At 36.1% G+C, this 12,356-nt stretch overlaps 2 protein-coding genes across 4 annotated transcripts; one reads left to right on the top strand and one right to left on the bottom strand.

Moving 5' to 3' along the window:
* The first annotated feature begins 5,081 nt into the window (after window positions 1-5,081).
* Window positions 5,082-7,595, top strand: LOC147559528 (protein DEHYDRATION-INDUCED 19 homolog 4-like). The gene is made up of 5 exons (XM_086661425.1): window positions 5,082-5,408; window positions 5,505-5,653; window positions 6,060-6,142; window positions 6,748-7,008; window positions 7,263-7,595. The coding sequence occupies exons 1-5, from the start codon at window positions 5,348-5,350 to the stop codon at window positions 7,369-7,371; spliced, it is 663 nt and encodes a 220-aa protein (XP_086517551.1). The 5' UTR covers window positions 5,082-5,347; the 3' UTR covers window positions 7,372-7,595.
* Window positions 7,596-7,885: 290 nt separating this feature from the next.
* Window positions 7,886-11,307, bottom strand: LOC147559527 (uncharacterized). 3 transcript variants are annotated; one of them, XM_086661422.1, is made up of 5 exons: window positions 10,867-11,307; window positions 10,039-10,445; window positions 8,763-9,956; window positions 8,551-8,656; window positions 7,886-8,449 (listed from the first exon to the last, which is right to left on the bottom strand). In XM_086661422.1, the coding sequence occupies exons 2-5, from the start codon at window positions 10,372-10,374 to the stop codon at window positions 8,127-8,129; spliced, it is 1,959 nt and encodes a 652-aa protein (XP_086517548.1). In that variant the 5' UTR covers window positions 10,375-10,445; window positions 10,867-11,307; the 3' UTR covers window positions 7,886-8,126. The 3 variants fall into 3 exon arrangements, with proteins under 3 accessions (XP_086517548.1, XP_086517547.1, XP_086517549.1); XM_086661421.1 differs by having other exon boundaries at window positions 10,039-10,376; XM_086661423.1 differs by having other exon boundaries at window positions 10,039-10,099; window positions 10,867-11,042.
* Window positions 11,308-12,356: the final 1,049 nt, after the last annotated feature.

The raw sequence follows: 12,356 nt of genomic DNA, 5'->3' as shown, positions 1-12,356 counted from the left end.
CTCAAATCATCATAAAACATTCCAACTCGAGAGACCGATTCCTAGAGTAGAATACCGATATTCTTGAATAAGAAAAAAATAGTTTATAATCTATGTTAATAGAGTCTTTGATCAGATGATGTCTCACGTGTTATGGTGTTAGATGAGTTCAAAGTTAGCATGAGTAAAATGCCATACACTTGGGGACAAACATGGAACCCATTCCAAAGGGAGTTTTGGTGGACTGAGACAACTAACAAAACTATAGCTGTCCTTTCTGAGTAAAGAGAATATTCACAGTCAGATCCAAACCCTAAAAAGAAGTTCACCTTTTTCTCTCAGTTGATGGAGTAGTTTACTAGCTTTTGTTACCGTGGCTCGAGAGATTCACTTCTTTTTTCGAGAAAACTTGACCTCTTTCTTCCATACAAAGAGGATTTCTGCCTTCCTAAATTATTTTATGGGCCCAAGTCCAACTCAACCTGGGCCAGATTCATGGCCTTCACCTTACCATTTTCATTGTGAGTCCATTGGGTAGTGCAATGTCTCTCTCTAGCTAGGGTTTGATAGTTCAAAAAGTTACCATTTCAAGAAACTTGGAAATTTTAGCCACACACAAATAACAGTTGACTTCTCCCGTCGAGTTCTCAAAGAAATAGGCCCTTGTTATCATCATCCCAATACTGTCTTCAAGTTGTCCATGCACCAACCTTTGGTGTAGTGGTTGGACACCCTCTTAAACCCATGAGGTGGTGAGATCGAGTCTCGATTGAAGCAGTTTGCCATCAAAGATTTGTTCCATGTAATTTAGGTTATAAATAATGTAATAATTTATCGGGCTTTAGGCCTCTTTCATTTATGGTTTAAAATTAGGCCGTTATCGTGCTTGTTACTACTTCATGATGTATCGATGTCTTGTAACGACTAACGTAGAGCGTAGTCGAATTCTCCAAAAAAGATAAAAAAAAATAATATTTTCTTCAAGTTTGAAGTTTCGGTTTTGGGGCCATAACTATAGAGAAGTTAACACCATAAGATAAAACATAACTCCAGTTCTGCCCACGAGAAGCAAACTATGAAGCCCATAATTTGGCCAAAGAGGCACTCATGAATGATGATCAATCTCTCCAGTGTAATTTGGTTTTTTGTCTTTAATTGTAACTTCAAGATGATGTAATCCCTTATTGGCTTCGACTGTTATATTGAAGTTTCAGTTTCCAAAAAAAGCATGACTTTCTTGCTCTTTGTGAACAAGTCAAAGTCCTTCGCTCTTTTTCTTTTCCGATGTTTCTTGCTGGTGGTGGCCACCCTTTTGATGGGTGGTGGTGGTGTTGCTCCCCCTGCGACTACTGATCCATACTCCTGAGGTGGCAGAGGGGTATTGCTAAAGAATGACTACTCCCTTCTAACAACTCAAAGTCCGATTGTTGAAAATTATACCCAGTAATAAGACCCAAGGGTTACCCGCGTAGGGAGTTTCTCCAACTTTTCATCTGCAAAATTGAAGTCAAGAAAATCATGCTTCGACATATCAAACCCAATTAATGGGTCCATTAGCAAAGACGCCGCGCCCCGCTACCTATAAAATGGAGACTTCTATGTTTCTCCATCCACTGCCATTGCCAATAGTGTATATATACTTGCGCGTGTATAGTACGTAGGTTGGGAGTTGTATCCGATTAATCTAAATCACCCTGATACTATGTTCGGGATTAATCCATCACCTAAAGGGGGGTGGGTGGTAAGAGGTATAGTCTTCCACGTTAGAGGTCAAGAGTGGTAAGAGGTATAGTCTTGAGTCGTTTTTTATTAGTATTATTGTAATTATTTTGTCGATCTTTAGGGTCTTTTCATTCTCGATCTTCAGGATCTGTTGTCGGCCTTTAGGGTCTTGGCTTTGAGTCAGTGTCGAGTCAATTTCTGTCCCTTCATGAGGCACTTTACATTCGAAAGTTCTATGAACTTATCTTATGTAACTCTCATGAAGTTGAGGAGAGAAATACCAATTATCTACCATGTAACTTCGTGATGTTTATCACTTTTGAATGAAAGTATGGTTTTACTAAAAAAAAAAGAGTTCGAAGCACGCTGAATATTTTTTTTAAAAAAAAAGGTGAACACTGGCCTTGGTTAATAAAAGTGCCTATATGCTAAAATAGAATTGGTTAAGAGTTAGTTACCGACTTGATCTCTTTATAACAATCTCACTTTCTCTCCGGTAACATATTGCTCAAGTTTATAATTCAGTTCATCACTCTTGCAAGTATTGATCGACTTTTGTAGCTGGGTGAAGATAAATTTCTCTCTCATCTCTCGCTTTCAGTATATCCAATGCCTGGCACAAAATTCTTGTAACTTTGTAATCATTAATTGAAAGAACGTAGGATCCACTTGCCTTATTCAAAGACTATAGGAAATGGACGAAATGGCCAGTGCGTGAATGATGGTTGATAAACTAATGGCTGTATCATAAGTATTCCCGATATACCTGTACCTGAAGGTGATAGGTTAGATAACTTAAGCGGCACAACCGCACAAGTGAAACTAAACACTTTCAACAACAACAAAAAAACTGAAACTAAACACATTCAACAAAAAAAAAAAAGTGACAATAAACTAGGGAGAATACTACTTGGTCAGACCAAAAATGGTCTAAAAGGTCCAAACAAGACAAATGGGTCTACGAGTTTTAGGCATAAAATTCAAAAAGAGATTAAGGTTCAATCTTCTCAGAAAATAGGATTTTAGTCATTTTCCTTTTGGGTTAATTCCATTTTGGCCCCCGATTTGTGACCAACTGGCCGTTTTGGCCCCAAAAAATTCCTAAATGGCCCCAAATTTTTTCAACCTCCCAATTCTACCCCCATGACATTTCTGTAATTATTTTTTTTTCTTTTTCTTTGTCCACCTCATCTAACAATTGTCACATCACTCTGTCCACCTCACCCTTCTTCTCCGGCGAAAGGTTGTCGGCCGGAATAAAAAATTCCGGCCGGCCACCTTTACCAAAATATTTTTTTTCATTTCTCTCTCTTCTTCATTTCCTTCTTTCTCTCTCTTCTTCATCTCCTTCTTTCTCTCTTCTTCTTTCTTTACCTCTCTCTCTCTATAACTCCGGCGAAGGGGCTCCGAAGGTCTGGTTTCAAACCAGATTCCGTTCTGGTTAGTTGAAACCAGATCTCGGTCGCCCCTTCGCCGGAGTTATAGAGAGAGAGAGATGGGTTAGAGAGAGAGAGAGGTCAAGAAAGAAGAAGAGAGAAAGAAGAAGAAGAGAGAGAAAGAAGGAGATGAAGAAGAGAGAGAAATGAAAAAAAAAAAATTTGGTAAAGGTGGCCGGCCGGAATTTTTTATTCCGGCCGGCAACCTTTCGCCGGAGAAGAAGGGTGAGGTGGACAGAGTGATGTGTCAATTGTTAGATGAGGTGGACAAAGAAAAAGAAAAAAAAATAATTACAGAAATGCCATGGGGGTAGAATTGGGAGGTTGAAAAAATTTGGGGCCATTTAGGAATTTTTTGGGGCCAAAACGAACTGCCGGACACAATTAGGGGCCAAAACGGTCAGTTGGTCACAAATCGGGGGCCAAAACGGAATTAATCATTTCCTTTTTAAAAGAAATATTGTTGATACATAATGTGTTATATATGACACATACAAAAAAATGAAATAAAGTATGAAACTTTAACAATAAATAACATGTTATTTATGAAACAAAACAAGAATCAATAAACAGAAAACACTATAACTTTGACATCTAAACATACTTTAACTATACTAAATGTGTTTTGTTGTAGAATTATACATAATTGATACTAAATAACGTGTATATTGCGAAACAGATAGTAAGTTTGAAACCAATCGAAAAAATCTGAGAAGAAAAAGAAAGAGAATTTCACGGATTGGTTTTCAAAAGTGGGATTGTTCTTATATAAAAAGTTATAGTAGGTATTATGCTTAAATATGAGTGATAGAGATCTTTTTCTATAGAGATGGGTCAATTAGGACTAAATATCAATTATAATTATTATTTTGGCTTAAAATCTTATATAAATATTATGGTAGACTAAATGCGTGTTTAGGTGTAGATTTTTGGACTAGGAACCTAAAAATTAATATATAAAGATACACAATTAAACGTAAAATGCATGTAAAGATACACAATTAAACGTAAAATGTGTATTAGCTTAGTTGGTTAGGTATACTCTGTTACACTTTTTGTCAACCATTCTGTTATTTTGAGTGAATTTCTTTCATCTTTTAAAGTGTTTTTCAGAAATAGAAATCTAAAAATCGTAGAAAAAATTGAAAATATGTAAATATATATGTGAAAATCATGATAGAAAAGATCCATATTCAAAAACTCGTCTTTAGATTCTAAACTATACTTTGTACGAAGAAAGTATACTTTGTTCAATTTTTACTTGTAATATTTTTATTCTTCAAAAGGTCAAGATTCAAATTCCGCAAAGGGCCCCTAAATTCTCAACCACAACCTTGATAAAGATTGAGTGTATCTCTTCCATCCATCTAATTTCCAACTCTTAAGAAAGAAAAAAAGCCAACAACTACTTTTGTGGAAAGAAAAGTCGAGTTTTTCATTTACTGACTTTCTCTCTTAAAGCAGATTTATAAGGGATTTTCTTCTCTAAATTTCTAACTTTTCGTGTGCCTTCGAACTGCTATGTCTGATCACCTTCAGACTGTCAAGTGTCTTTGGACTGTCCGAGTGGTTCTAATAGAGATGTGATAAGCATGGAAACTGTCAAATTTAAACTCTTACAGAAACATGCCTAAAGCCCAACAAAACAACGACCTAAAGCTAACTGAATTACGGGTCGAGAGCCTAACTAAATTTTTTATTTATACCTATAATGACTCAAGTTCAAAAACCATGGATTTCACATCTTCTGGAATCGGATCTAACACCTCCGAAGTTTTTGAGTTTATATCAACATTGTCGACCACTTGGGCAACTAAGTGTTGACAACTAAAATTATTGTTAGTAAAGAAAGCAAACTGCCGAAGAAGTTTGCAAAATTTGTCTTGTTGGGCCATCTGGGCTACCTTGTGTGGGCCAAGTAGAGAGACAGGCAGCCAGGAACGAGGCGGTTCCCTTCTCTCAACCTTCTCACCCTATGAAGGAAAAAAAAAGGCAACAACTACTTTCGTGGAAGGAAAAAGTCCTTCCTCCGTCCTTTTTCTTTCCCTGAGGGTTTTTCATTTACTCGCTTTCTCTTAAAGCAAATTTATTGTAGTATTAGGGTTTTTCTCCCAATTTTCTTCTCTAACTTTTCAAAGCCCAACAACTCTTACCCATTGAGTATTTTTGGTTTTTCGTTGAAAATTTCCTTCTTCTCCTTACATAACCAAATGGACTCTACTTCATGGATTGATGGTCTCTCTACTTCAAAGCAATACCAATCACGAAACGGTAAGTTTTTTAACAAAGGGGATGTTTTGATTTGTGGGTTCTTATTATTTTTTTGTTCTTCCTTGTGCTGATTGGATTTTGATGTTGTTTGTGTAGATTCATACCTTGATTATGAAGATACAGACAGTGATGAAGATTATGAAAGGATGGAGGAGTATCCCTGTCCATTCTGTTTTGAAGAATTTGATGTAATTGGGTTATGCTGCCATATTGACGAAGAGCATACTGTTGATGCAGAAAAAGGGGTATTTCACTTTTATTTATCTATTGACTTTGATGAATTTGGGTTTTTCGTTTCTTTATAGAAAATTTTGAAATTGGGTTTTGTTTTAGATATCTTGTTGATTAAGTTAGTGGATGACTTTTTTATGAAATTATAGTGTTTTTCTAGTTTCTAATAGACTAATGGGCATGAGTAATTGTGCTTAAAGATTTCGAAACGTGATTCCCCCGTAATTAGAACTTGGGTATTAAGATTCATGAGTTGTATGATTAGAAAATGGAACTTTTGAACCTAATATTTAGATAAGTTGTAGTATCTTAATGTGATATGTAAATTGGATTGTATATGTTGAGAAGTATTAAATTTGAGTTCGCTAAGGAAGAAGATTTTTTCTAAGCTTCCACTTATAAGTTCTCTCATACTTGCAGTTATGTCCGATTTGTGGGATACGGGTGGGGAGAGAATTAGTCGGACACATGACGACGCAGCATGAGAAGGTCTTCAGGATAATATCCTTTTTTTAGAATACATTTTTTTGTTTTCATGTGTTTCAGTTCCGATTAATCGATTAATGGTTCAGGGCTTTAGGCCATATAAGGCATACGATTTCTGCGTAATTTTAACAACATTTTGTTTGAGGTAGATTGATCGCATAATTCACGTTCTCTGTCAAACTACTTTGGTCGAATTGGGCACTGCAAGAAACATGAATTAGATTATTCAATTGGTTTTGTTATTTCAAGTAGGTTCATGACTTACATGTTTTAAACGTCTTGTAATATCCTTTCATTTTATCTGAATATAGGACATTGTTTTTTCGAAGTCACACGAAGAAAAGATTGGAAGAAAAACCTTTATATTTTTATGTTGACTCTACTTTTATTTTATTTTTTGAGTCCTTATTGTTGTTATCCCCTATCATGATTGACAAGTGGTAACAAACAATTGGACTTTTGTAATCCTATTTGTAACCTATGATAATGTTGTATACTTACTAGTTAAGACAAAGATCAATCTCATCTTGCGTCGTCCTTTTAGACGCTAATTACCGAATCTTGTAACCGATAGAATATAAGTTGATACTACGATTTGATTTCCTTAATTATTAGCTTACATGCAGCGAAAAAGGAAGTTACATAAAGATGGTTATCGGATACCTCTTCCCCTTCTGAAGAAAGAGCTAAAAGAAGTGAACCTCCACTCCCTTCTTGGAGATTCTTATGGATTAGAGTCTTCCTCCAACACAGAACCTGACCCATTGTTATCGTCGTTTATTTATAGTTCACCCATAACCAAAGAACCTACAACTCTGGAGTCATATTCTTCTGCCGCATCAGACCCGATGGCCGGAACTAAGCATGAGCATGTGGTAGAAAGGTAAGGATCTTCTTGTACTTGACATAAAAAAAACACAGACCAATGTCCCATTTGTTTCTCAGCTTAATTTATTATTTATATTATGGTATTAATTATGCTGAGTGATCAATTCTGCTCATGAATAGTAATGAAACCCACTTACTCTTTAGTAATGGGCTATACTTTTTGTTGATAAGATATTAGTAATGGGCTATACTTGATAGTTAGATTTTGGTGGGTTATTCTTAAGGTGCATGTTTTTTCTATCTATGTAGGAATTCACAACTATCGCCTCTCTCGCATAAAGACCAAGAAGAGAAGGCAAGTAGGTCCGAGTTTGTACAGGGGTTGTTGCTCTCCACCATATTTGATGACATCTTATGAACAGAAGATACATCGTAGTTGTCCTCGTATGATGCTGTTTGCAAGTGACTGGAGCCAACTCTCGTTCGTTGTATATAATTTAAAGAAGAGAGTGAGTGAGAGAGTTTTTATGTTGCTGAATGATGAGAGAGTCGTGTACTTCTTTTCGTAAATTAGGTCTCATGTATGAAAACTTAAACAGAGTTCGGTAGGTTTAAATATATTTAGTTCCACATTGTTATTCATCTTGTGAACTAGTAGTTATTTGTAATTTGATATTATATAGGTTGGGCTCCCCATGCAACAAAGCAAGGCAAGTGCCAATTTGTTTGGCATTCCCATTCCGCTGCTCTGTTTAAAAAATACTTAAAGATTTCTAATTACTTTTTTGGCTCTGTCGAAAAACACCAGACCTGCAAGATATTGTTGAAGAAAAGACTTCACTCTGTCCAGAGTTTTTTATTGTAACAATCATTTTTCTGTTGTGATCGGTCGAATGACCCAAATCAAGGCCACCCACTGTCGCTAAATAGGATTCGGACATGACATACTCATATAGAGATTGAAAAAATGTAGAAACAAAAATGAAAATTGAAAGAAAAAGCTCTGTTGGCCCCATCTCTACTACACCTATGTATATAACTTTCAATCTCTGCCAAAAATGGAAAAGGAATTGCATACAAAAAGGATTCCGAGTAACTCTTTCAGCCGAGAAGTCAATTGATTATGCTATTCTAATACCTAAAATTGTCTTGACCGACCAGATTACAAGTATATTATGCCCGAAGCTTCCTCATTAACCACTTCTTTCGTAACGAAACGTCCAAAGCCAGAAATGTCTTACCCATTTTCTCATCCTCAAAAAAATCACAGGCATCAAGTAAAAGATCATCATCTATATCCGGTAACGACTGAAGTGAGCAGATTGCTTTTTCTATAGAGTAAATGTTAGTATTCTCTTTCTTCTTATCAACTAATGAAGAAACTGCACTAGCCATCTCTCTAAGAGCATCCGCCATTCCCATATCACCATCACTCCTCAGTTTCTTCAGATCTTGAACTGCCGAATGAGTTGTAATTCTTCGCTTGTTGTTTTGATCTTCATGGATATATCAAGAAATAGTTAGAAACTGTAAATTTGTCAAGGATTTATCGGTTTTCATATATACGATATGTTATTTATTTGGTACAAATATTTACCTGAAGAGCTATATGTTCCATCAATAACTGTGTCTTTGTATATCGAGCATAGATCGTTGTAGTATGGCATGACTCTGGTTCTGTACTGTCCTGCATCTGGGTGTTTCTGCAATATACAAAAATGTAAGATAATAACCAGTTGAAGAGATGTATATATATATACATATATAGTGGGAACTGGGAAGTATGTGAAGTGGGAAAGTTCTCTACACCTTGAGATAATTATGCCAGACGAAGTCATCAGCCGTTACCATCTTCTTTGTGTCATCCCAATTGAACCCAGGCCGGTCAAGTAGAAATTTAACAGAATTGTAATGTCTCCTCAAGGTTTTGTACCTATTCTTCAAGATATCAGTATCATAGTGATAGCTGAATTTTGTATTGAATAAAACGAGCATGTTCTTCCATGCTTGTTTTCGATCAGTAATATCGATCATGTTCCTTGCACGAACTTGATCTAACAAAAGGTCAATGAAATATCGATCCATTGTCGGTGTCCAGCTAGTTCTCATACGGGAAACACCATTAGCAGTGTTAATATCGGGTGAAACACCATAGTCGCCATTTCCTTCCTCATCTTCTACATTAATTCTCTCGTGGACAGCTTCCGTCCCACACTTATTATTGCTTCTTTCAGGACTTACCGATACCCCAAGTTGTTCGTTTGGTTCATCGTTCATAGTTACCTCCACAACCTTCTGATGGTCTGCCATATCCATGCTCAAATCGGATATATTAGGAGACTTCAAACCATTAGACATTTCATTAACCCTAATTTCGAGGGTTTCTGCCATAGCTTGTTGAATTCTTTGTTCATTAGCTATATCTCCATCGAAATTTACTGTCAATTCTTGTTCATAACCGTCTTGATCTGGGTGCATAACAGGCAAAGTCCGCGCCCCAGAGCCTTCTAACATGCCACAATTCGTAGTTCCTGCGAGACCCACCGTGCCATCATCGTTACTCCTTGGAGTTGATGGCATCAAAGATTGATGATCCATGTTATCTTCATAAGACATATCTATCTCTACATTGTCTATCAAATCTCCTTCGTACACAACATCTATAGACGGAGATTTTGAGCCTTCAAATACTTCATCAATCTTCATTTCCGGGTAGTCTAGCATGCACTCACCGTTACTTCGAGGAGAGTTTGGTGGCAGCAGAAAGTGATCAGACATATCTAAATTCTCAACAATAAGTGATGAAGACTCGTCGACTTTGTCAAGAACAGAACTCACAGGAGATTTCAACTCTTCTAGTATTCCACCAGGTTTTGTTTCTGGGGAATCAACACTGAGGTTCGAATCATGATCCACGTTACCAGTTTCAGTTTTATAAATCTCACCCAAATCACTATAATATGGAATGGTTTTGGTCCGATATGATCGGGCATCAGAATGTGCCTACATGTATCATATGCAAGTCAATATAACAAATTCACCTATAAAAATCACAAAATTTAAATGAGCAGAAAAAGACATTTACCTTGATATAGTTATCCCAAACATCATCTTGAGCTATCACCATTTGTAATGTAGAATCCCAACTGAAACCATTTTCATCAAGAAGTTTGCTTACAGATCTATATAGCTTCCTTAATGACTTGTGCCGATTTTTTAGGACTTCTTTATCATAATGAGACTCAAATTTCGCGTTAAATAACAATGTCATATTATTCCATGCTCGTTTACTAAACAAGTGATCATCGATCTTACTTCCATTCCGAATCTCATCTAGCATAAGATCAATGAAATAACGATCCATCGCTGGTGTCCATTGAGTTCGTAAAGTATCGGAATTACTTTGAGTTTGAACTCCCATTTCTTCAAGAAATCAGAAACACTAATCATTGAATTTAGGAACTTCATCCATATAACTACTAAAGTGATGACCTAAAACAGTGTTTCGAAAAAAAATTATTTACCCAACTGAAACCCATACCAAATTTCTCTCAGGTTCATCTTCTTAGAATCACCCAAAATGCAGTTCAAATGTTCAGTATAAGAACAAGTTTTGAAACTTTACAGTTTCCACTGAGTTCTAAACCTAAAAATTGATACTTTTTCAGATTAAGTTGTTAAACTAATCTAATTTTGAAGACCCATTTCTCCCCACATCTTAAATTAGCAAAAAAATTGCTAACAATTACAACATTTGAGACTAAAATATGATTCAACAAAGTAATAAATGTATCTACGAGAAAGGCGGGAAAGATAGGTTACAAAATGGATTTTGACTATTACTCTTAACAAACAGAAACTGATTCAAATTATATAAAATTCAGAAAAGTGGGAGAAGGGTTAGAACTAGCACCTGATAATCTTGCTTAGAAAGATGGATTATATTGATGAGGGATATGAAACAGAGGATTCGAGAACCAGAAAACAAAGGAATGCGGTTTTTTATTCCAGGATACGTGAAAACGGAGAAGTTTGTTCGCAAGTGTAATTTTTTCTTGGCTAACCCTAACCTTGGTGGACGTTTGGGGCAATTGAAACCCTAAAGTAGTAGTCTTATCTTGAAGCATGGATTGGATCTGGACCGTAGATCTTTAAAATATATGGACCCACTACGTGGTTATGACAAACAAAAAAATAATCTAAAAGAATAATTCAAATTCAATAATCACCCATTCTACCTCATCTAGGAATCGAACCAAGAACTTCCAGGCGTTTTGGAGTTTATGTCAACAAACTAAATTTCAAAGGACTTCCCATTAAATTCAACCCTAAGACTTTTCACCTACCAAAACTCAGTTGACAATCTTGTTCGTTTTAACACTTAAAAGTCTTACGACGGCTTTAAAACGTGTCATTGAGAAAGAATGTTTAATTATAAGGGGTATCACACTTCGTCTCTCACCGATATAATTTTTTTAATATCACGTCCTCCCAGGATCTAATAATATCAGAAACTATCGTGTTGATAATGTATTATAGGATTTTATATAACAATCTTCAGTACTGCTACCATATTGTCCGCTTTAGAACTTAAAAGTCTCATTGTTTTAAAATACATCACTAGACCTTTATAAATATCATCATAGTTACTCTCTATTGCCAATACTTTCCAACATAAATTACTTTGTTAGAGCAAATCCAGTGGGAGCCGTGCTGAGGCCAAAATTTCAAAATTTTGGGCTCACATCTCGGAGTTCCAAGCACATTCGGTTCTGCTTCAGTCGCCTCTAACATTAGGAACGACTAAAGCGTCCCCAACATGACAGTTGGGGACCCAGCGGTCATATTGGGAACCCCTCCCACCCGTTGGATTTCCTCCAACGGCTGGAAATGGGTTCAACCCCTATAAATAGGGGTTGAACCCATTCTCATTTCATCTCACTTTCATCTGTCATATCTCTCTCAATTTCTATATCTCTACTCTTTCAATTTCTTTCCCTCTTTAATCTCTTTCAAATTTTTTCTATGTTTTTCATTTGATCTTCCTATGGAACCACTAGATACTAACGAATTCAACGACCAAAGTTATATGGAAATGTTGTCCCCTAATTCTACTTACCCGTCGGCTCAATTAGGGTGATGATTATGAAGTATTTGACGATGATTATGTGCACGAAGGGACGACTTCAACAAAGATAACTAAACAAGAACAGTATAAGCTGGATGAAGATATTTTACTTGCTAGTTGTTATTTGAAAATCACATTTGATGCGGTTGTCGGAAATTGTCAAAAATATAAAGTATTTTGGCAAAAAATATCGGATGAATATAATGCTAGTGCAAAGCATCAACGTACACTTAGAAGTTGTAAATCTCGTTTCAGTGAGATAAGCTCTGAATGTC

Source organism: Eschscholzia californica, unplaced genomic scaffold, assembly GCF_041429995.1.
Source record: "Eschscholzia californica isolate CP2 unplaced genomic scaffold, dmEscCali1.0.p SCAF_2, whole genome shotgun sequence".
In the NCBI taxonomy this organism is placed as follows: domain Eukaryota; kingdom Viridiplantae; phylum Streptophyta; class Magnoliopsida; order Ranunculales; family Papaveraceae; genus Eschscholzia; species Eschscholzia californica.
This window is presented reverse-complemented; position numbering and strand designations above follow the sequence as displayed.